Genomic DNA, 25,978 nt, shown 5'->3' with positions numbered 1-25,978 from the left:
AAGGATTTACAATGCAATTCCCCTGAAATTTGCTATGCTTTTAGAGCATGGCTCAGCATTTAACTAAATGGTGATCTAATGGAAAAACTGAACTCTGAACTCATTGACTAATATTACAGCAAAACCCACTTAAATAAAAAAACACTGCCTTTAACTACAGTTTCAACAAGAAAAGCATTCTTGCCATTTCCTCTAAATGGACAGGCAGCATTCTTGACTTGGTGTAAATATATACACACACACCTGTTCTGCACTAATAATGAAACTATAGCTTCTTTAAAAACCTGCCAAAGAATGAAACAGAATAGGAATAAGACATCGTTAATACAAGGAACTAATACTCTGTACACAAGATGGAAGCCAGAGCTTTCTACAAAAATGACAGTACCCTAGATGCTGGAAATGAGAAACAAAATACTGGAAGTACTCAAGACTAGCAGCACCTGAGGAAAAAAGAAATTACATTTCACATTCTACCATCATAGATTTGGTGACAGTGGAATGGCAATGATCCTACTGCCTTCCTATCACTTCCTCCATTAGGTCCCTGATGGGAAGGTTCATGGATCTGACTTCACACGTGCCATCAATTAGTGCACATTCAAAGGCTTGAGACCAGGAAGAATGAGCCAGCTGCATTCCATAATGCACTTTTCCATCCACTCTCTAGTTGTTGCTCACCTCTCGCCTCTTGACTCCATGATCCAAGGCCTTGGGTAGGTATGTTACCAGCAACAGCAACTACCTCCCTGGTGGCACCTCAAATTAGAGAAGACCTACCAGCTTCTGAATAATTAGCAGCTCTAGATTAGCCTTCTGCCAGTGGGAGCACCTGATCCGGATGAAAACTTGTCATTGTTAGAAACACAAGTCCCTTTAAAAGGTCTAACCAGGAGATATTTCTGATCAATCTGTTCAAAGATGTTATTATACACTTCTGGAGCATGTGATACTTGAACCTAGGCCTCCTACTTCAGAGATAGCTTCATTGCCACTGGACCACAAAAGCTCAAAAGGTCAACCAGGAGATATTTACGAATCAATCTATTCACGTCATTATACAGTTCTGTAGCAAGAACGACGAATTTGGGCCTCCTCCATACCGGAGATAGTGGTGGTATCCCTATGACACAAAAGCCTCCCTAAAAACAAAACTAGGTTGCCCCAGAGTAGACCAAGAACAGGTGATGCTCATTGGTCTTTTTAAAAAAGGCTGGGATCTTAGGAACTTTTGTGGTGCAGTGGTAGCGAACCTGCATCCAGGACACGATGCCCGGGTTCAAGTCCCACCTGTGCCAGAGGCATCACAACACATCTGAACAGACAGATTTTTTTTAAAATAAAGAATTGGACTCTTAACTGTTTGAACAGACGGATTTAAAATATACAACAGCTGGTTGTTGAGCCCTCTCCTCACAGTGTAGTAGTGTCCTTGCCTCTAGCCGGAAAGATCTGGTTCAAGAACCATCGGCCCCAAACATGCCAAAAACATCTGGATGGGCATATGAATAAGGAGGGTTTAGCGGGATATGGGCCAAAACACTGACAAATGGGACTAGATTTATATGGGATACCTGGTCAGCACAGACAAGTTAGACCGAAGAGTCTGTTTCCTGTCCGTCTCTAGGACTCTGTATGTCATAACACGTCTGAACAGGTTGGTTTAAAAGAAAAACAGGTTTCTTCCTCAGGAAAAGTTGCCTTCTGGGCAGGGAAAGGTGGAAAACTGGCAGTTGTGCTAAACTATTGATTAACATCCTTGAAAATCTCAAAGTCTTTCAATGCCTAATTCAAATCAATCTGTTAAACAAGATCCACCCATTGCCCAGCACAATGTGACAGGCCTCCCCCAAAGAATGTGGGATGGCTCTTGCCAACTTTCCAGCAAGCAGTCCTCAATTACTGCCACCTGTAGTCCTTTAGCAGACCAGTTCTGGAGCCCATTTGTGCCAGAATCCAACTTTCTTCCTTGCTTTGATACTTCTAACTAGTTAAACTGCGAGCACTTCAAGCCACACTCATGTGCAGTATGTGAAATTCTACATTCAAAGCTGACGCATATCAACACTCCAAAAACAGATTTCAACTTATCAGTACATAAATCACTGCAAAACTTCCTTTTACTGAACCTAGATGTACCTGTCTTTCTGACTATTTTTAAATCACTTTCAACAGTTGCACTTTTCTTGGCAAAAACAAGTCAAAAAACAGCAGCAGACACAATCAAATCAGTTACTTTGCATGCCAAGAGATACATTTGAAAATTTCAGTGCCCAAATGGCAATAAAAAGTGTACAATATGTAAATACCTAGTTCAGCAATGTACGAAGCTGTGCCATTTTAAAACCTTAAACACTTTCCCATCACCAGTAGGTTTCTCATTAGAATTCTATAAAGTCCAGTGACAAAATCTTTCTTACATGTTTCTTTTAAATGGAGAAAATACAGGAGGGAAAGAACAGTACTGTTCCCTTGCACAGCCAAGTACTGAGGAAGCACTGGGAGGCAGACTATCTGGTTGCCCTTTCAGCCCGAATGTGATGTTCCTTCTGTCAGTTCCTCAAATAAAAGGGAACAGGGAAATAATTTGAGAATAGCTAGATTTTTCTGACAAAGATGGTTCTTGGCTTTATTCGCTCAAATGCTCCAATCTACAGAAAGCACTCCCTTCCCTACCCCTGCCCAAGAACAAAAGAACTGCTTGCTTCCAAGTCATCATTTAGTTAGTTCTTTTTAAAATGTAAAAACAACTACTCAAAAAAGCCTGGCAAAAACATGAGAAAAATGTACTCAATTACTTCCTAATGTATCAGCACTGACAGCCTCAATTTTACAAACAGTACAAACTACAAAGTATGTGACAGAAACCTCTGTTTAAAATGAAATATGAACTAGAGCCAGTTCTTGACCGCATATCCGAAAGTCCTTCTGTATAGAGCAAGTAAAACAACTTTCAGAACTAGTAAACTGAATTATAATTAATCTAATGACAAGTACATTTGGGTTAAACTGGCAATTACAATCCTTTATTTCGTCCATATAACCCCCAGCAGAATTTTGAATAGTTTGCAGAGGAGGTATGTGAAGTACTTACATCCAACATGCTAAAACTATTAGAAAACTGCATATAAATTTATTGCGGATTTCACAAATTTCATGAATTTATAATGCAACTGACACTTCATACATCAGTACAGTAACACCTCCAAACATTACAGTTCTAACTAAAGCAACTAAAAAGAACACACTGTGGATTAATACTCCGCACGACAATACTCACAGCTGCCGTGACTAATCAGCCTGAGAAGAGCAGCTGGTGTCTTTCAATGATTTTGTTTAACGTACAAGACCCCAAATCGACATCAAGCTATATCTGTACAATGTACCATTTGTCTTCATTGGAGGGCCTAACAAAAAGGTCACTCTTATTAGGCCTTTTTATTTTAAAAAGATGTATACATAAACTTGTCTTAAAATACACCGAGATATCAAGGTGTAGAGCTGGTTGAACACAGCAGGCCAAGTAGCATCAGAGGACCAGGAAGGCTGACATTTCGGGCCTACACCCTTCTTCACAATTAGGGAGGGCAAGGGGGTTCTGAAACAAATAGGGAGAGGGGAAGGCAGACAAAAGATGGATAGAGGAGAAGACAGGTGGAGAGGAGACATGCGCCCCCGCTTGGTTTCCCCAATGTAGAGGCAGCCACAACAGGAACACTGCGTGCAGTATTCCACATTAGCAGATGTGCAGGTGAACATCTGCTTGATGTGGAAAGTCTTCTTGGGGCCTGGAAAGTTGGGGGGGGGGGGGGGGGGGCGGTGGAAGTGTAGTGGTAGGTGTAGCACTTCCTGCGGTTGCAGGGAAAAGGTGCCAGGTAAGGTGGGGCTGGAGGGGAGCATGGGGCGGACAAGGGAGTCACAGAGAGGGTGGTCCCTCCGGAAAGCAGATAAGGGTGGGGAGGGGAAAATGTCTTTGGTGTTGGGGTCGCATGGCAGATGGCGGGAGTGTTGGAGAATGATGTGTTGGATCTGGAGGTTGGTGGGGTGGTACGTGAGGGCGATGGGGGATTTTGTTTTGGTTGTTATAGGGGGTGGGGGCAGAGAAGAATTGTGGTCCTTGAAAAATGAGGACATTTGAGATGTGCGGGAGTGGAATGTCTCATCCTGGGAGCAGATGTGGCAGAGGCGAAGGAATTGGGAATAGGGGATGGCATTTTTGCAGGAAGGTGGGTGGGAGGAGGTGTATTCTAGGTAACAGTCGGTGGGCTTGAAATGGATATCGGTTTCTAGGTGGTTGCCAGAGATGGAGACAGAGAGAGGTCCAGGAAGAAGAGAGAGGTATTAGAGATGGTCCAGGTGAACTTAAGGTTGGGATGGAAGGTGTTGATGAAGTGGGTGAACTGTTCAAGCGGCGCCGATACAGTCATCAATGTAACAGAGGAAGAGGGGGGGGTTTAGAGCCAGAGTAGGTATGGAAAAGGGATTGTTTCATGTAACCTGCAAAGAGGCAGGCATAGCTTAGGGACCGCTTTGCAGAACACCTACGATCCGTTCGCACTAAACAACTGCACTACCCAGTCTCGAACCATTTCAACTCCCCCTCCCATTCTGCAGATGACATGTCCATCCTGGGCTTCCTGCAGTGCCAAAACAATGCTACCCGAAGGTTGCAGGAACAGCAACTCATATTCCGCTCGGGAACCGTGCAGCCCAATGGTCTCGATGTGGATTTCACCTGTTTCAGAATTTCCCCTCCCCCACCGCATCCCAAAACCAACCCAGTCTGTACCCGCCTCCCTAGCCTGTCCTTCCTCTCACTATCCCCTCCTCCCACTTCAAGCCACACCCCATCTCCCCCCTGGACTGACCGATCTCCCTACCTACACTCACCTTTACAAAGGCTGCATCCCCGCATCTTTGACCTGTCTGCCTCCTCTCCACCCATCTTCTCCTCTATCCATCTTCTATATGCCTCCCCCCTCTCCCTACTTATTTCAGAACCCCTTTCCCCTCCCCGATTTCTGAAGGAGGGTCTCGGCCCGAAATGTCAGCCTTCCTGCTCGGCCTGTGTTCATCCAGCTCTACACCTTATTATTTCAGATTCTCCAGCATCTGCAGTTCATACTATCTTTAAAATACACTGCAGTCTTGAGACTGCAGGCAGCTGCATTGAAAACATAATTGCATTTCTATATTTGTTCAACCTCCTTCTAAAAAAAGGAATTACCAGAAGCGCAAAGCAATTTTCATCAAGGTTAGACTAATTCACTTATCATCTTAAATTGAACCATCAGGATAACTTCTTTAAAAGATGCATAGAAAGCCTTTAAGTAACATTCTTTCAGAATGCTGCAGCTTCTGCATAAAGATAATCATGACAAGAAACTAATATCTATTGAGTTACTAGTTTATATAAAGTTATTCTATCCAACAGGAATAAAAATAGAGTTTAGAAGGCCAAGCTATTCAGAAGGCCAACATGTCAGAAAAATGAACAAAGCTTTCATGCCAACAGCAGCGATGAACTGAATTTCACCACCACTTTCCCAAAAATAAAACTAAAGTAGCTTTAAATAAAAATAGTATGCGCCACATCATGACTGCACTATGGGTCAAACAAGACCCATGAATATACACAAAATGAGCCTGAATTATCTTGAGCCAAGATTCCAAATGAAGATGAAACAGGACTGCAACGGATATAGGTTTCCAACTCCAGCACTCAATCTCATCAAATTTGATCAGGAAGGTGTGGAAGATGCTCAATTCCATCAGTCTTTCTTTTTGTTTAGGAGAGGATGATGACACTTATCCTGTCCCAGTTTGTCTCGGAATTAGGAAACAGAAGGCAGCTTCAAAACAAGACTTCCTCTCCCAGCAGAGCAGGCCTTCAAGAGCTACGGCTAAACAATCCTGACTGGTGTAAAAGAAACTTGCCACCTTTCAGTCAAGTTATTTATTTATTCATGGGGCATGGGTACCACTGGCGGGTGGTGTTGGTGAATCTTCGAGAATAATTGTAATCTGTATGGTGAAGTTACGTAACCCCAGGACTCTAATCCAATAGGAATCAAAGAAAGGGGAGAAAGAGCTCCAAGTCAAGTTATTTTGGGGTGGTTAGAGAGAAAGAGAAGAACGTCCACACATGCAGGAGGTGGCTTTTTAATTCATTGTCAGGTGATAACAGACTTTTCAACCTGAAAAGCTTTTTCTAATAAAGAGAATTGTCTGAAAAACAGAACTATTGCTAATGACAAGGCTAAATACTTGGCAAATTGCTAACTGGCCCTGGTAGAACGCTTAAATTGCAGATATAATTCAGGAAAGATGTGGACTGAATTTGCATAGTAATAGAAACAAATTAAAATTGACTAAAACCCAAGTTATCACATTTAACTTTCTTTTGCTATAACTTCCTCCATAAAGTCAATTATAAACAAACTGCAAATTTCTGAAAATTACCAACTGTTTAGCAATTATCTCTCACGATAACAAAGCTTTGAGCAACACATTTAGAACACCACCTATATTAGAAATAATGGGTATAAAATCAGTACTTTGAATCGAATGCATTATCCATAGCATCACTAGATCATTCAAATCCCGTTTGAGGGATGGCTGCACTTACTGTTAAAACATTTCAAAACTGCAAAATGCAATATAATGGCAAGCCTTTTATAATGACACTAAAGTACATTGCTTATTTTTCTTGAAGTCATTTCTACTGATCAGCTTTTTTCATGTTAACTCAATCCAACGGGAAGAGATTTGGGAGCTGAGATGTTGAATTGACACATTCAGGTCCAGAGCTATAGGCTCCATTTCCCTTTGATACAGGATACACACTAAGCAGCCATTCGATACGGACACTCGAAAAAAAATTACGTACAGAACAGAATTTACAAAACAGTGAAACTACACAAATTTTGGGCAAAACCTGAAACAGTAACGTGCATTTGGATGAATGGCTTTCAAGTTGTATCTGAATGCAGATTTAAAGATAGGAAAATTATCCCAACTTCAACAGTCAACCCCACAAATGGGCCAAATTTGACCTAAACCTGACATTAAACACCTTCAAGAATAAATACATTTTAGAGACATTCTTGATCTGCAATAAATTAATAAAAACTGGTGGATAGAAAGATTTCAGTAAAGTCATATTTTCACTTAAGAATTTCTTTTAAAAAATTAAAAATAATCATAGCATTATTTAGGCTACAGATAAAGTGCACTGTTTATGACGTTATCATACGAAGTGTTACCTGCCATCCGCAGCATACTTGGAAGATACAAATCAAATAATCCTTAAATTCAGCAAGCTGTTTCAATTTAAATATTTCATTCATAGATTCAGAGCTCATACATTTGGCAAGCAGAATGAACTCCTGATTAACCAAAATAACCAGGCAAAATTTTTTAAAAGCTGCTCGTCACTTAGATTCCATATAGCCGCCAATATGGGGACTTGGGAAACATTACAAACTTTTCCCAACATAGACACATGAGAATAGAAGCAACTTTTTAGGCCCAAAGCACATTCAAAACTGCCAATGCAAGGCAGATTGGAAGCCTATTGCTGAAGTGTGGTCCATGTGGCAGTAGGTCTGAACCTGTTTGTATACATCCAGAACAATGCTTCAAGAGAGTTAGGAAAAAGAATCTCATATGCAAGATAAACCCTTTGCATTACCTCTTATAATCCTACCATATCACACAAATTTTGTAATTTCTGTAATAATGGTGAAATAATAATTATTACAGATTGCCCATGAAAGTCAATACCAGTCTATTGTTATGATATTGAAATTATATTTTTTAAGAAGTATTCTAGGTGCAGAGTTTAAAATGATCTAAACATTAAAAATCAATATCAAACTGACCTCTACTAATTGCATCAAATTATCAAAGTAGGCTTCTTCGTCGATGCTAAGTTTGCTGGAGGAATAAATGATTCTGTAATGCTCCACCTTCCCACTACAGCTCACACACAGTGTGTAGTCCCCAGGATAATTGGTACTTTCCCGTACCAAATATAAACCATCTTCAGGAGGATAGAGAAGCCTCTCTGCTTGCTCACGAGTAATTTTTCCATGAAACCAGCTGCAATAGATAACAGCAATAAATCAGAAAGCAATACAAAAATAAAACATACTGTGCAAAACCAAAAATATTTTCATTGCAGGCTGTTTTCAATCATATTTCCCATCACAAACTCTCTGGACACAGGATGAGGATGAAACAGCATCATCCTTCCTTGAATGCTAAAGTAATGAAGTCACCAAATTATCTCTTTGATGTACCCTTTTACACACTCAATCCCCATCTTTGCTTCTCCATTTAATCCTTTGATACAGCAACTCAACACTTGGGCTGCGACGTCAATCTGGGAGTGGTCAAGCTTTAACTATTCTATTTCATTTCTCATACACAAGTCAGTTCCAAAGGTCAGACAGACTACTTCTCCAATTCTTAATATTCTGTGATTTAAATAGTTTCAGGTTAGAGTTCATTTGCTGTTGTCTTTAAATTTCCAAGCAGCAAAATATAGGATGACTAATAGTTTAATAACAAGTTGTTGCTGCTGCTATAGCGTGGAGAAGCCAAGAGTCCACAACGACACTGCAAAGAGATTCCCACCGAGACCGACCTCCCCCAACCCTCCAGTTACCATTAAACATTTTCAACTCCTTAATCCTTATAAACTAACACCCTCATACCCAACCTCTCCGAGGCCCCTTAAATTGGAATTTGCCAAATTGATGTCCACATTTAAAGCTTGAGAAGATTTGTAGCTCAGTTTGCGGATGAGATTGTAGACATGCTTGCTGTAGCTGGTAGCTCAAGCCAAACACAGACACACCATGGAATTCCTGGAGGCTTGGTATTCCAACCGGAATTCAAACAAACACACTGAATTAGACTGTGAACAAACCACTGAGAAACAAATCCAGAAGTAATACCAACCAAGGTGGGCACGCCATTTGTTGAATACAGAGTATTCAGCAGCAGAGAGTGGAAGGTTAGGAGGGATGGTGAATATCCGACAGTAATACCAACGACCCCAGCAAACCAAGGCATGTAAATAACAAGCAGGACAGAACACAGACGCTTCATCGGAGGTGCACTGACGATGTTACCTAGCATGACAAAACGTTTGCAACCAAACCCACCAGGTTAGCGAGCATGTCTTCAACCTGATGTCCGCATTCTGCTAACCTCCATCACTACAACCATATTTCCATCCCTGCAATGACAGTAAAAATCCCTAGACACAATTTGATACTTTTTTTTTTGACTATGATGTTGCCCAATCTGAACTGTCTTTAGAACAACCGATGCTCATTGATTCCCTCTTCTCTGTATCATATTTGCCTAGCTAACTGTAGCCAAAGCATAGGTTTTTTTAAACCAACTGCTTCTTTATTAGCACTCAAAGTGCAAACACACACTCTCAAACTCTGGTTCCCCACCTTTCTTCATTCACACATTGCTCCTCAGTAACATTATTTAAGCACAAAAGTATATTCCAGACATGCATGGATGAGATCCATATACATCTTGATTATGTGGCATGATGTCTCTAGCAACTGTGCTATCAAACTCCTTTCCCAAATGCCAGACTTGGGTGGGGCATTATTTCCTCCAGCTAAATATTTTGGGAAGACAAAAGCCACTGACAAACCCCTCAGACTTAAACGTGGTACAACGCTCCTCTACGACAATTACTTCAGGCTAAACAAAGCTGTTTAACTTAGCCTTGGTCGGTACCCATGTGACTCTACATTCTCATTAAAAGAGTATTTAGTGCCTACACACAACGGCTGCCTATTTTACAGAGCTAACTGCAGCGTTTGGTTAACCTAGTATTCATCCAAACAGTCAAAGTACGCAAAGGTACAAAACTCCACACCAATAATAACTCTACAGCCAGCATCAACTAAAATATCAGGGGACACTTGGCATAAGAACAGATGAATATTTAAAAGAGATGTCTTCTTTTGGAAGTAATCCTCAAGGATTTATGACTGCCAACAGTAGTTTGAAACCTATACTCTGGAAAAAGTGCACTTGTTACGTTTCGTGGTACTAGTTTCTAAAGAACAGTTTTGTACATATTATTTGACACATTCAGTTCTTTAGTGCACAATGGCAGACAGTGGGGAAAGAAAATAATTCCTTGCATTGGCCAAAATTATAACTGAATTTCAGTTACTGTAGGAATTGCAATTTGCAGAAAGTTGTCATTCACAGTATTACAGCCAGCAATGCGCACACATCAAATGACAATATCTTTTGTCAACTCTGTTGGGAATATCACACTGTTTTCAACTTAATATCTTGAGCAAAGGTGGGAAGGAATGTAACTTTAAAATTTAGGTAAGGTTTGTTCCTTCGTTAAATATTTACCAGGAAGTTCCCGTTCATGAAAACCTCAGTACAATAAGCACTGTTTAAAACTGATATGGGATCTATATTTTTTAAATAAAGGTAACGTGCTTCAGAAAACAGTGAGCCAATTGTTCTTCTTGAAATGAAAGATAAACTCATGCGTTTGTATCACTTTGCTTTCAAGTTGTTTACTAGAACAACAGAGTTGATAGAAGATCTTTGGATAGGGTATCACATTACACAGACAGCACATGGATGGAGGATTTTATCCATTAAAAACTGGAACAAGACAAGCAAAAGCTATCAGGTTTTCCCCTTCAAACTACAGTTTGTTGTGGGCAAACGCCAGAAAAATCAATTGTAACATTTCACTCAAAGCAGCTATTACAACACAAAGAATCTGGCCCTGCAGCCTAGTAATTAGTTTTATGGCATGCTTATCAGCTTAATGGTACAATTTTATCTCTTAAAAGCTGGCTGAATGAAAACAATAGCAATCCTTTCACAAAATCAATTCTGACTGTCCTTCTGACAAGAGGAGAATAATAGATGGATGATGGTTATCAATACTCCATTGAACCATTCATTTAACAAATTTTCCCAGGATTATCTCAAACATTCTTTCCTCTTGAGATTTCTTCCACAACCTGGCTTGGTAGTGAATCAGTTTTCTTTTATCCCGGAGTAAGATTAAATGGCCATTAAGGGTGATTCTGAACTATAACCTTTAAAGCACTCTAACATGCTATGTTAAGTCGCCATCATTCTGAGAACACATCTGCTGATAAATCTTAAACTTATTGATTACTATTTATGTAATGAAAAACCAAAGTAACGGCTGCTTGTTTTTGCAGTGCTTGGTGGCTGCACTCACTTCCATTACAGCTAATAAGCTGATAACTCAGAATTGCAATTTCTGCACATGAATCACAGTAACTGTTGAGACAGCCAAACATTCATTGTCAGAACAGCTACAGCAGTCCATCGCCAAACAAATCTGAAGACAAGGAAGATCAAGTGCCTTGATAAAGATTGCATCTTGGTTGCTGTCCAGCACCAAGTAAATTAACCTCATTGTCAGTTCTACTGCACCAATCTGCATCAATATTAAACTACTTCACATGCAAGATTTAGCAGCATAAAGGTTGGAAGGCAGATTAGAAGACAGATATTCATGCTGCAATGCGTATCAAGAAAGTGGTACACACTGCAACTCTTTTATACCCAGACAAAAATCGATACAAATTTCTACTGCTGCGTCCAAATATTTTTAAACTAAGGCCGATATGAAGACGCCACCATGAGAATCAAATGTGACGGCACTAACATAATCAATTAATTTAGTGTACTTGAAATAATCAGAGCCTAGGGAGTGCCCAAATTACAATCTTACAATTAATCATTTCCCATAACATTTGGTGAGAATTCTCCCTTTGCTTCATTGTTTCAAATTTTGGAGATCAACAACAGGAACAGTAATGGTGTTAGCTGCATATCAATAGCACTTGTTTTTTTCTATGGTCTGTGGTTATTACACGAAAGCACATACTTACGGCATAAGGCTAAGCTTTGCACCAGATTTGACTCCTTCTCTTTTCTGGACATAGTTTGCAGGGATAATACCTTCTTTACCAATTTTGCTCTTCGCTTTGTACCAGTTTGGATCCTAAAAGGGCAAAACAGAAATAGAAAAGAAAGCAACTAAGAGGTGCACAGAGACAAAGACAGTGAATACCAAATGCAATTTTTACTAAGTGCATGCAATTTCTTGCTCTTTCCTTAAACCGTTGCATCAAACACTTTTTGCAATGAGCACTGAAAATCAAAGAAACTTGCATGTTACAAAGAAGTGAGCAGATGAATTTAATGAAACAGTATGCATGCTGATATAAATCAGCTTAGAATATACTGAAGCAGCAATAGTGTAGCAGTTTGTTTTTGAGCATGAGGTGGTAATGATTTCTTATTATGTTTCAATATAAGAAAAAGGAGCTGACCACTACATGTGAGCCAAATAGTTAGAAATGGTTTTGGATGGCAAGTCATGCATGATACAATTAGCAGCTGCTGCTCCTCAGATCTTTCCTGCACATCTTTTATGGGAGGTGGTTTGTGAAGGGCAATTTGCACATGGCAGTTAATAAAGCAGACATTTTATGCCATTATAAACATTGTAATCTTGCATACTTTAATAAAAGTAGTAAAATCTGTGCACATTTCCTAGATGACAAAAACATTTTACTGGTGAACAAATCTTGTGGAATGATGTTTCATGCTGTTTCCAAGCCAACATTATATTACCTTAGTGACTGAAATAATGGTGAGAACATCGCCTTTATTAAAGGGTAGGTCTTGTTCTGCACTTCCACTGAAGTTGTATTTGGCTATACATTCTGTGCCCGATGCCCATATTGTCTGCAAAGGAAAAGGCCATTTATCACAACAAATTAGGATTTTAATGTTCCAAATTTTTCTGAAACATCTAAATAAATCTGCTTTAAAAGGTGGTTTTGAAAAATGTTATATAGTAAACATAGATAAAATGATTGGATACGGCAAAAATGCTGTGTCTAACTAATATTAATTTATAAGACGTCAAACCTTGGATTTCCGCAGTCAGTGACAATTGTTAATGATTTTTCACGCTAATTTGAAAATATAACTTGACACAATAAATTTGCATCTAGGCATGTTCCACCTCACATTTCCATGAGAGCAATGTATTTAACATAGATGTTACAAATTAAACATCTGTTTTGAACTCTGAGCTTTTGATAGGCACAAGTCAAAAATCAAACAGCTAGCTTAAAAGTTGCCACATTGACTGGACATTCAGCAATCATTTTATTTAACTTGCCCTTTAACAAAAACTGAAATTTAAGTTCCAAATCCGTACTCAATGTTTCCTAAAATGACTGAACCATTGCAATATTGAACATAGTATGATGTATTTAATATGTGTACGTGGACTGACTGAGGAATGCAAACAGTAACAAGTGGAGCAGGAAGGAGCATTGCAAGATAACATGTTAAAAAGAAGGGTCAGTACAATATAAATTGCTAAAACAGCAGAGGAAAACAGCCAACAATTAACCAACATTCAACCTATTTTCTATAAAGAGCTACAGGGCTTTATGATTTTGTTGCACAGTGGCCTTTTAATGTTTCATGTTCAGATTATTCGGTGCCGGTTAGCTCGGTTGGCTAGACAGCTTGTTTGTGGTGCAGAGTGACATCAATAGCGTGGGTTCAATTCTCATACCTACTGAGGTTCTTCCCAACCTAATTGGAGGTGTGGTGACCCTCCGGTTACACCAGCACTACCTGCCTCTCAAATGACTGAGCAGCACTGTGGTCCTTTGGAACTATGGCAACCTTACCTATTCAAATCACTATATGAAGGGCTACACTGTTGCAATAGTGGCATGTAAATTAAGGTAGCTTGTTGTTAACTACTTTCTAGGCACTGCCCTGTACACTATTTAAACATCTGTGGAAGAATTTACAAGGACGCAAGATATATTTTCCCCAACACATTCTGCGTACAATGGCTTATTCATGCCATTTTGCCATTATTTAACACATGGTTTATTCGAAGCTGGGGAGAGACAAACAGAAGTAAACAATTCAATAAAAAGTGAGTACTGATCAGACTTGACCTTCTTTCCTTGATCTCTCCTCCTATAATATATTTTGATCCCTTCATATCCTTCAAAATCATTTACTTCCTTTATTTCACCTTCCATTGCACTTTTGTACAAAGGAGCAACTTAAGACAAAAATATTTTCACTTTCAAAGACACTTTTCAGACAATGTAAAGCCTAAACCACTAGAGAAGCAAGTATACCATGTAAAACATTTTGAGTACAGAAGTCATCATTGAACATACCCAGGCAAAGATACCAGTTACTAAATGTTAACAACAAAATACTCAAGAATTTCTGTGACACAGTACTTTGCAGAAAGGTTATGCATAAACAAGTTTAGTATGAACAGGAGCTTTCAAGTTTAAAGTTTGGCCTAGCTTTATGAATATTATTGTGGAGGCAAAGAAATACAAATGTGAATTGGGATTAAGATAATTTAACAGTTGCATGTGATCAAAAAAAAGGCTATACAAAATCTAACTATAAAAAAGTATGTGGAAAATTCCAACACCCAGGCTATGTAACTTTTTTGTTAATGCTCCGTGCTATTTCCTACACCACACCAAAGGCATAATAAAAAAAACAAAAACTGAAAGAACTGTGGATGCTGTAAATCCGGAACAAAAACAGAAGTTGCTGGAAAAGCTGAGCAGGTCTAACAACATCTGTGAAAAGAGAATGAGAGTTAACACTTTGGGTCCAGTGACCATTCTGAGGAAGGGTCAGACACGAAACATTAACTGATATTTTTCTTCACAGATGCTGCCAGATCTGCTCAGCTTTTCCAGCAACTTGTTTTTGTTCCATATTTAAAAAACACTAGATCTTCAGACTGAAGTTAGAAGACAGGGAAGAGAGGGCAGACAGATAGCTTCAAGAACCCAAAGTAAAAGTTACTATTGTCACTTTACCCACCTTACCTGTCGTTATAACAGCATAAAACTGCAACATTTAAGGAAAACATTCCAAGTATTCTAACACCTGTACATATAGGCAATTTTACAACTAATTTAGTTGCAATTTTGGTGTTTATTTATACGTTACACCCTTTCTACAAAGCATTATCCTAAATTAAAAATAAAAGTTACTTATTAATTTGCAATGTATAAACATATTTTTATAGTCTATCACAAGTGTTTACAATAGCTCTAATTCAGTAATAGCAATATTCTCTCAAGTGACCCTGTCTACACGAATGGTTATAAAAACAAATGGCGAAAAGACAGCTTGACTCTCAAATGTAACAGAAGTATATTAATTTTCTTCGCCATCTTGTGCTACATGCACCAAGTACTCTGATGTTAAACATTACAACTGCAAAGTGAAGTACAGCAAGTGTATTTAACCAGGAAAAGAGGTCCATCTACCTGTGGCTGTGACATGTTGCACGGCTGTAAACGTTGATGGGGGTGGGAGGCCTCACAACGGTTCAATGGTTGCTTGGTACCATCAGACCTGCAAAGACATAAAAGAAAACGGCAATACTGAGACCAAATTTCAAACAAATTAGAATAAATCAATCATTTAGCAATGCAGAACTTGAGTACTGCCAAATAAGACGTTATTTTGCCCAAGGTTTTCACCTTGAGCACGTCAGAACAAATTGCAAGAACACCAATACAGATGGAAACAACATGTTTCTATTGTTTAAGCAGAGTATGTAGACTGACTGCCAAGTGGGGTCTAAATCGTTAGATGGGTTGCCATGAGGAATGCACCCATAGTAAAGGTCAACAGTTAACTGTCAAGTTGTGTTTAAATTAAAGCAGGCGTGTTGACTGACTGAGCAAGACATGTCTAATGGATGAACCTTGACATTGCCAATTTCGCTCAGTTGCAACAGGCGCAGCTTGAGATTGCAGACAGAAAAAAAAAACACTGCCCTATGTACTGATAGCTGTAGCATGCGGAACTGCATCATAGTGAGAGTCTAACTGATCATCTTAACTTGGTTGTCAGCATAATTCTTAGCACACAACGCTATTCAGCAAATAGTGTCCAACCATGAAAACTCATCTAATATTGAACACTGTGCGGAGTTCTGTACGAGATGATTAAGTATGGTCAGTAGCTGGCTAGTTATGAACATGCAGCGACGATAGCCTCATTAGCGACTTTGTAAATATAACCTGAGCAACCATGGAAACCAGAGGCAGTACTGTCCAGCTTTATCTTATGAGATAATGGTTATCTTGATCAGATGATTTCTTGCTGCATATTAGGCCAATGTCTGCTACCTTTGCAAAGAGTACCTCAGATGAGCCTGGAAGGTCACCTCAAAGATTTAAGAAACAGATGAAGCCCACTTAGGTAGTAGCAATGCATGTGCCATCTGACACAACAGCATGCTATGATCAAGCCCAAATGACATCCTTCCTGTTACACAAATGGTAAAAATAGCATATGAATTTCAGTGCCAATGCAATGAGGCATTCAGGCTGTGTGCCCCATAGATCATGGATCATATCAAAAAGTATTTCACCTTTGTTGTTTGATGCATGCAAGATATGGACCACAGAGAATCAATTTGCAAACAAACAGATATCAGACATAATTCCAAGATTGGGCAATATTTGCCAAATAATCCTGAGTGTGCCAAGAAATATGTTGGCAACCAATTTAAGGCAGTTGGGCTTGCAGTGTGGTCTATTTGCACATACCGGAAATTGTGTATATTAATACCAAGGGATTTTTTTGCAGGCACAGCAAACATGTACATAAACTGTACCTGTTTCAATAGAACAAAATAGGCAATAATTATTTTACAATGGATAAGCTCTCTCAGGACAATGTCTTGTTCAGAGTCAACTGCCTAAATTTAAACAAAAATTGGCAAAAAAAGGTATTGCCAGCCTAACTGCTAATCTCACCATGGCTGTGACTCCACCAGAGTCCATTCATCAACCACTCAGCACTCTCCTCTCATTCTGCATCAATGTGTTGCTCCCTTTATGGTGGTATTGTGCAAATTGTCCTGACGAGTCAAAGACAAAAGCTTTGACAAAATGTCCTTCCTCAAATTGAAACAGTTTGAATCAGCCTATTCTATAACTCAGAAGTTGAAGCGCAGTCAGTTTTGCTTAGAATCTAAACTTGGTAACACTGAGACTAGAATAGTATTTGGCACAGATTTTAATCCATCACATGTCAATTTTTGCAGTCATGTTCTAAAACAAAGATTCTGGAGATCTGAAACAGAAAGAAAGAAAAGTGGGGAAACTTTGTACGTCTGACAGGAAATGCAGAAACAAAAGCAGCAATCTCTCCACTAATGCTGCCAGGCCTGTTGAGTTTCTCCAGTACTCTATACTTTATGGTTAGCCGTTCAGCGCAGCTGAGTAAAAGCACACTTGTGTCTGAATCACAAAGTGACTGGTTTAAGTCCCATTGTATGTCAGTACTAAAGGAGTTCTGCAAGAATGGGTATTATAATCTTTTGGATGAGAAATTAAACCCAGGTCCCAACTTTCTGCTTACATGGATGTAACGGACCTCAGGGCATTAATTTTAAGAAAGGAATAGAGTAGTTACCTCTAGTCCCTGAGCCAATATCCTACTTACCTCTAGTCCCTGAGCCAATATCCTACAGCCATCCTGAAAAAGGAAACCTCAAAATCTATACTACACTTTGAGAACTGCTACATTGAAATTGACTGCCTGATTTTCTATGCTATAACAGAGACTGTAACTCAAAAATATTTTGAAAATTTTAAAAAATGTGTTTTGAAATATTTGGGAGTTATGAAAAGCCCCAGTTTCTTCTTAACAAAAAGATTTATAGGCCTAAATTACAGACCACAGTTGAATATATTTCTGGAGGCTTCATCAAATAACCAACCTTTCTAAGCCTTCTCAGTCAAATCAACGGTCATCTCCAATTTTTTTTAAGAAGTATTGAAATAACATTTTAAATTTCCTTGCTGTGTGCAAAATAGGAGAAAACATACAGGAAAATTAAACTCACATTCCTTCAGGATACACGGCAATCTTTATGGACTTCAACCTTAGGCCTACTAACACAATTATGCACAAATAACATGAATAACTCAAAGACTTAGTCTTGGAAGTGGGCCAGTAGATGAATCCTGAACCTGAATCGGAATTGTTTCTTCCAAAATTCTATCTGACAAAACACCTTGATCAATTGATATTTTGTGATTTCATGCACTGAAATCAAGGTCCAAGAAAAAAGATAGACTTAATTAAAACAAGTTACTGCAGTCTAAGGTTGAATACAAGCTTAGACATGGAATACTCAAAATTACATAGGATATACAACACAAAAAGAAACATTTTGGTCCACCTGTTCATTCCAACAATATGCTTTAATCCCACTTCTCCTATTGTTCCTGATCCAACAATCAGCATAATTCCATTGTCCTCACAGTTTCTCTGAGAATCGTACAAAAGGATGCCATTCAGCCCATCAATTGTACGTTGGTTTCTTGACGATCAACTACACTTCTATGCCATGTTTTATGCTGCAGTAGAGAACCACCCTGCCCACTGACACTGCATTGGTTCTGTGGAACTCTACAGCTGTCTCACTGCTCTACTTTAGTTCCCCAGCCTTGGAAGCTTATTTGAGTGCCCAAGCCATTTCCTTTCAACATCAATGTCTCTGCTTCTACCAGCCTTGGATGTACGCAGAAACACCCAGAACAATACCAATCACTTTGTAAAGAAGTTCTCTATTACATCTCCTATATCCCTTGGTCAAGATTTTAAAAATAGGTACTGTCGTCCTTGTACCAGTAACTATTATGAAAAATCTGCCTACTTTATTGAAATCTGACACGCAATCTTGTACACCTCCAGCAAATCTCCCTGCAATCTCTCCTTTGCTCCTGATGTAGATAAAATCTCTCGACCCTGAAATAGCACTGACAAATTTCCTCTGGATCATCGAAAGGTTTCCCGCAACTGTCATTTGACTCAATGAGTTCTTGCGATAACAGATTCCACATTCTCTTCACTTTCCAGGTGAAGTGACTTCTGAAGTCTCTAGTCTCTTTCTGCCATTCTTACATTGATGACTTCTTGTTTGTGCACAAGTGAAATCAGAGCTTAGAAAATAAAACCAGAAGAGATATTAACATCAGCACTTGCTTAATTCTGATGACTGGAAAGCAGCATCCAAATGACAATTCTTGAATTAACATCGTTGTTATCAGTTCTCTTATACTAGGTGCACAAACACTGACAAACTTGAAACTTTACAATTAAAGTTCTCTCAGAAGTCGCTCAGGTTGTGAAACTCAACTGAATACCTTTTCTCACCTCCTCTATTACCCATACAAAAGCAATTATGACATCACTAACCAATAATACTACTCTAATCAGCTTGAAGCCTATGTTCAATAAAGGTTTGCAGTGTACTTTAAAATCTGGGCCATCTATTCTGATCTTGCCAAAGACTGCACAACAATTGCATTAGATCATGTGTATAACCTATTATTATTCACTCCTACACACAGTATTGTTAGAGATATTGTGAGATTTATTGTGTCATGTCCTCAACAAAATAGAAAACCACTTGAACATTTTCAAAAACTGGAAAAATAACAGCAGTCTTGCCAAGTGCCAAAGTATGGAACCAAATAAAAACATTACTGATCCACCCTATGATATCAAGCCCTTAGGAATTTTTTTTTAAAAATTCAAACCGTGGAGCTTTTAAATGGCATTTTCACATGCCAACCTAGCAAATGCGAAGGTAGATCAGCTAAGTTAGTTTCACTGAAAGAAGTTACAAAAAAGTCAACATTCGAGGAAGGAGGAACAGGCAGTCTTACATCACTTTTTCCTGGTCTACGACATTAACGTGACCACATACGTTATTTTGGGTAATTAAATAAAAATTAAAAAGCAATTATTTTAGATTGCAAATTATAAAGCCCTCAATTTAAACTCGTGGCACTCTGAAGGGAACCCCTGAATTCAGGTTTAAATTGATAGAATGCTCTGTCCCCAAGTTTAAATTGATAGAATGCTCTGTCCCCAGGGTTAAATAGGTGACAAATAGATTTTCAGTCCATGTGAGAACGAAGCAGAAAAGAGCATATCCTCACTGCACTGGTGTCAACCTAGTTTCAACCCGGAGCAGGCCAGCAAGGAATCCAGATCCATTTCTGACACCATAGTAATGACTATACTTCAAATATAATACTTAATTGGATGTGGAGCAGATTTTGTTGTTAAACAGTTGGGTCTTACATGTTTTATAAATACAACTTTTTCTTCTTGCGGATAAAGGGAGTTGGGAACTAAAAAGACCTTAAAATCTGGAACCATTTTCTTGAGGAAGGCACTGCTGCAAACAAATCATCTTTTGACTGCTAAAATGTTCAAGGGGCAAAAAGAAGTCACTGCGATGGTCTTCGGAAGTGAAGGATGTACCGTTAAAAATAGGAATTTATTTCACATTATGCAAATTACAAAATTTAAAAAATTGTCCTTATTTCCAAGCAGCAAACAAAACATAAGTTTTGATGTTTCTTTTAATTTTATAACTTGCTTGAAGGAGTAAACATTTGTTTAAAGAAAGCATGAATATTTAAAATGAAATCAAGATAAATACAGGAAATTATCTCTCATTAATTGCAGCTGGTGAGGAATTGCCAAAAGCAGCAAGAAATCCTGATAAAGGTGAATGGTCTCCCCTATGTGATGAATGCAGAATGTACTCCTCACTTTCCAGTGGGGGAGCGAGGGAAACAATTCTCCAGCAACTATTCACAACTCCTTTCGGTAATGGCAACTAATTTTCTTACAAAATATTACATCCAATGTAATAGCACATAATCAACGACACTAAATAATTGGTTAGTTGGGTTTTATAATACATTAGGATAATCAATGGATAACAAAGTGAGGATGGTAAGTGGGATGAGGGGATAAGGAACAAATCCACACTACTGGCATTAAAGTTCAACATATTAAAATTAAAAATTAAATAATCCATGAGATTCAGTTCCATTTATTCAGGTTAAGCCCAGTTTGAGCTTCTATATTTCACTCTGCTGTGTTGCTGTTCCTGCTTTTATTCACTGGAATTATAAAAGAGTAATGCCTTGGAAAATTCATGTCACCATTCCACCAGAATCTGTTATATAATTAGCTTCTACCCGACATTGTTTAAAACACCCAGAACAATCTCCAGGTCCCCCTCCTCCCATAACATCCACATTTCTATTCCTCCCACAGCAAGATACCAGAGAGCAGGAGAGAAATTCAGCACTCTACAATTCCTGCCTTGAATCTACTTTGTTCCTGTAGTCAGGCTTAGAGAACACTAAGGAGTGCATTTCTACACTGCACCAGCACAAGAGAAGTAAATGCCATTTCCAAAAAAAAATATCAAGATCACCATGCACCGCAGGAACCTTTGTAACCATCGAAAATGAAAAGGGTGCAATAATGTCGTGCAGCCATTTGCCAGACAGATTTTACATTCAGAAAAATACTGCACACGTTTGTACAGAACTACCAGAATCTACCTAAATGATGCACTATGTTCCAGAAAATGTAACAGAAAGCCTCAATGTAAGCTCATTTTAAACCAACTAAAAAGTGACGGTACTATCATACAGAAGATAAAAGCAATTTATCACAACTTTCAGGTATTAAACGAAATGAATACAGATCAAGTATTTAAAAGTCATTAATACAATTTATTAATACAGTGATGAAGTGCCACCATCTGGTGTATGCTATAATGCTGTCTGAGGTTTAACCCTTCAGTCACAAAATGTCCGTTATTTGAAACATCTCAAATTAAACATGAAAGCAACAAGAAATTGTGGTATAATGTCTCTGCACACTAACAGCATGAAACAAAATCCAAAACAGATCTTTTCAATACATCATCTTTTCACACCACCTGCCTATCACTAATGGGCAATGCAAGGGCAAAAAGAAATTAGGATATCCTTACCTAAAATTTTCTACAAGGGTACAGAAACTACACAGCTGCAAAGACGAAACAGATCAGAAAGCACACACATAGCCCAGAACACTAAAAGGCTCCCATTTGAAAAATACAGCAATCTGGGACATCTCATTAAAAAAGGGTGGGCAGAATGACCAAATCCGTATTCTCTCAATAAAAACTGATAGAACTGTGGATGCTGTGAATCAGGAAGAAAAACAAAAATTGCTAGAACAGCTTAGCAGGTCTGGCAGTATGTGAAGCCAAAAAAAAAAGTCACATTTCAGATCCTGTGACCCCTCCTCCAGTACTAAGGGCAGGCCACCGGATTTGAAACGTTAACTGTTTTTTTCTTCACAGATGCTGCTAGATCTACTGAGCTTTTTCAGCAACTTTGTTCTTGCCCATATTCTCTCATTTTTCTTGCTCCTACCAGTTATCCCAATGCAACATATCCAGAGTTTCTAAGCATAAGCACAATAAACACTTGCAAACTGCATATCAGACAACACAAAATATACAAGAACTTTCACGTTGTTTTGATAGCCACAGTTCTGCTGGATGACAATATTTACTTGTAGAATTCCAATCTAACAGGTGTGTATGGTAAACAAGAAGGCAGCTGTAGCTGAAATTTCAATACAATAACTACTTTGATGTATACAATATTGTCACGCAGATACAATGACTTCTGAGTTTTTCACAGTTGGTTTCTTCGTTTACAAATTGAAAGAGGGACCAAAAGGCTCTTCCGAAAATACATGAGGGCAAAATGCAAGTAGCAGTCCTGCACATTCCTAACTAAAAAACTACACAAGCTCATAATCACAGACACATTGCAGATTTCTACTCAGTGATTATGTCACAAAACTACCAATTGTCACAAAAATCTGGTTCACTAGTAGCCTTCGGGAACAAAATCGTTTAGCACGTGCCTACAGGCCCACAACAATAAGGTTCACTCTTAACCGCTCTCAATGCTCAATTCAAGAGTTATTCAGGGTACAAAAATGCTGCCATTTCTATCTCTGAAAACTAGGACGACGACACAAGGATTTTTTAATCTGATCTCAGTCTCAACTCCACTTTCCATTCTGTCCTTATAAGCATTCTCTCCACAGTTCAAAAGAACGTCAGTATTGTTATGGAAAATAACAAAATTTAGCAGAATATTGATCTGGTTAATAGCTCTAGAACCCTGCAAAAATTCATTTTTTGGGTTTGGCCTTTCGCATTTCAAAGGCCATATTTGATTGAAAAACAATTTCATGTCTTGAAAATCTTGACTTTAAAAAAGTCCTCCTAAAGCCAACACACCCTTACACTCTTCAAGAACTCTGTCATTACATAGCTCCAACCTTTCTGGCATCTCTTATATGCTTTACCTGACTATCTGGCCACGCGCAGGCATGTATTCAGCCGTCTATTCTCTCCCAAGACTCTTTCCTCCTTTAAGACTCTCCTTAAAAAAAACAAGCAACTTTTAGTTACCCTCAATACTTTTACCACAAAGCAGTGAGAATAAGTTAGCTTAAAAAGGTCACAATAAACAGCTGTTGGTGATCTCTTCCACTGTAACACCAGCTCATTCTTTTCACTCATTGGTTCTTGCAATGACACTAAGCCACTATAATGATGGTTGCCAGGAGACCATGGCAAGTAATAAATTAAAAACTCCAAAAAAAAAGACTAAAATAGAAATAGCTGTATATTTATTTAAACTCAAACACCAGCGTTACGCTTAAAACCAGTTGTTAGGTTCACACCATCTAGATGTTATGCGCTACAGTTTCAGTTGTACGCTATTCAACGTAAAATAACTAGGCCCTATCTATGCCTTGTTTCATCCTCTAAATAGACCTTAGGTTCTGTTTCATCCTCTGCCATGTTTAATGTGGTGCCACTTCATTGAGCGAGCTGCAAAACAGTCAAAAATGCACCAGGCACCAGTGTGGTAAAATAGGAAGTCCTCACGATAATCACAATTAAGAGATCTACAAGTTATTCATGAATCATAGAACTCCAGGACTAAAGAATTCACGTGAAAAATACATACTGCTGATTATATAACACCATACCAGGAGTTGGCAGAAGTATAGTAGAGTTTACAATTGCAACAGATTAATGTCACTGACTTCAAATTGAAGATCTGTCTGCAATAAGAGCTTGTACAGTTTTCAATAAGTACTTGCTCATGAATAGAATCTCAATGACAGTCACAATCCAAGTAAATAACTACATCCATGTACTTTGCATTAGCAGGCAGTAACAAATCAGTGTGTCTTTAACTGTACACAGAGATGTGGTTAAATTATTTAGTGTTAAACCCAAGCATATGCAATAGCTTTTCTTAAATCAAACCCACAAAAGAGGGAACAAATACTGTCAAAGGATCTAAATTGAGAAATAATGCACAGGCAAAGGAGTACCGTAACAGTAAAAAAAACCTTTCATCTTTTCAAAGAAAAAAAATTCTTGTTTGTAGAGGTTCAGTGGAAAACTACTCTAAACCTTCCCAAGATAATCACTGGACATTGGACAAATACCGTACTATCAAATAAATTAACTGGCCAGCCGCATCATTTACGGCTCTGGGAAATAGTGCCACAAGGCATTGTGCTAGATCTAATTAGTCACTAAAATTCACAGTGTGAAGCACGTCGGGTGTTTGAATGTAAGAAGGCACTCCATAATTACAAATAATGATTTTTCCGAGTTACAGAATGTCCTGCATGCATCTTGAAATAGCTTTGTTATTCTACATAGGAAATTTAACTTGCAAAGTGGTGCCAATTTAAACTTTGCCTTTACTGCCTGGATACTCAGTCAGGAGTCATCTTTTAAGAATGAAGTAGCCCTAGGTCAAGACTGGAGCTTGATCTAAACTTACTGGAACCAATCCTAGTGTAATTTACATTGATGTAGCAGCACAGTGTGTGCTTGGAGTTTCTCAAAGTGCTTCACACCTAATTAATTACCAAGTAGAAGAGAATACTGGCCCAAATACAGTCCCCATCATCACAGTAGGTACCTAAATGGTGGGCCTCCCTCACAAACCTAAAAAAACAAGCAAGGACCATCTTTTTAAGTAGCTAAAGGAACCATAGCAGTGTCTTTAGGAAATGGACAGCACGCAATATGACATTTGTCTTGTAGCTCTAAAAGAAAATATTTTGTTTAAAAACTCAGCTCATGTTCCTAGAAAAGACAGCCCCACTAGATGTGAATATTCCAGAAAGCTAATTGGTGAAGACCAGAACTGGGTCCAATCTTTCTATATTTGTAAAAGCACTGACTTACAGTTGCATTTTGCAAACAGATACCACTACTTCAGTCCACATCCAGTTAAAACGGCACAAATCAATTCTCAATTCAGGCACAACACATCCACAATTAAAAGTAATCAACAATGCTTCCAAAGCAAAACATCCTAAATCAAGATAATAGACTACATGAACTTTCCCCATGTATACTCAAGTAAGGTGTAGACACCAAGCAAAATCTAGGATATGGTCACCCAGCCCAAGCTTTTATCCAGAAAGATCTGAATATATTGAAACATGATCGGGTTGCACAAATACCTGTAAAGTTTAGATACTTTAAACATTAACTATAACGTGTTTTGCCTCATTTTAAAAGAAGTGTCTTTCTTGCATACATTAAATCCAGTTGGTTTGACAAATTAAAGGCCAATTACATGGGTTTCAAAATAATCCTACAGCAAACAATAATTCCCAGCAGTCTTTATAAGAGTCACAGTCAGGCAGAAGCAGGCCAGTCCACTGAGCCCACACCAACCATTAAAAAGCATCCCACCTAGCCCCACCCTTTGCTCTATCATCCTGCAATTCCTCATGGCTAATCTAGCTAGTCTGCACATAGGGAAACACGACGGGTCAACGTGTGGAGCTGGAGAAACACAGTAGGTCAAGCAGCATAGGAAAGTGGACGTTTGGAGTTGGGAGGCTTCTTCAGAACTGTTCTGAAGTTCAATTCAGTTCGGAAGAA

At 38.6% G+C, this 25,978-nt stretch overlaps 1 protein-coding gene across 3 annotated transcripts in view; it reads right to left on the bottom strand.

Moving 5' to 3' along the window:
* The window catches only part of csk (C-terminal Src kinase), a 134,485-nt gene that overhangs the window by 24,610 nt on the left and 83,897 nt on the right, over positions 1-25,978 (bottom strand). For 2 of the 3 annotated variants that reach the window (XM_048520874.2, XM_048520875.2), the window contains 4 exons: positions 15,408-15,495; positions 12,694-12,807; positions 11,946-12,058; positions 7,884-8,103 (listed from right to left, as the gene is read on the bottom strand). In XM_048520874.2, the coding sequence (XP_048376831.1) occupies positions 7,884-8,103; positions 11,946-12,058; positions 12,694-12,807; positions 15,408-15,422 (462 nt within the window). In that variant the 5' untranslated portion in view covers positions 15,423-15,495. Of the gene's footprint in view, positions 1-7,883; positions 8,104-11,945; positions 12,059-12,693; positions 12,808-15,407; positions 15,496-23,355; positions 23,397-25,978 lie in introns of those variants that run through there. The other variant, XM_059640225.1, reaches the window with a different exon arrangement.

The sequence above is a fragment of the Stegostoma tigrinum genome, chromosome 36 (assembly GCF_030684315.1).
Source record: "Stegostoma tigrinum isolate sSteTig4 chromosome 36, sSteTig4.hap1, whole genome shotgun sequence".
NCBI lineage: Eukaryota > Metazoa > Chordata > Chondrichthyes > Orectolobiformes > Stegostomatidae > Stegostoma > Stegostoma tigrinum.
This window is presented reverse-complemented; position numbering and strand designations above follow the sequence as displayed.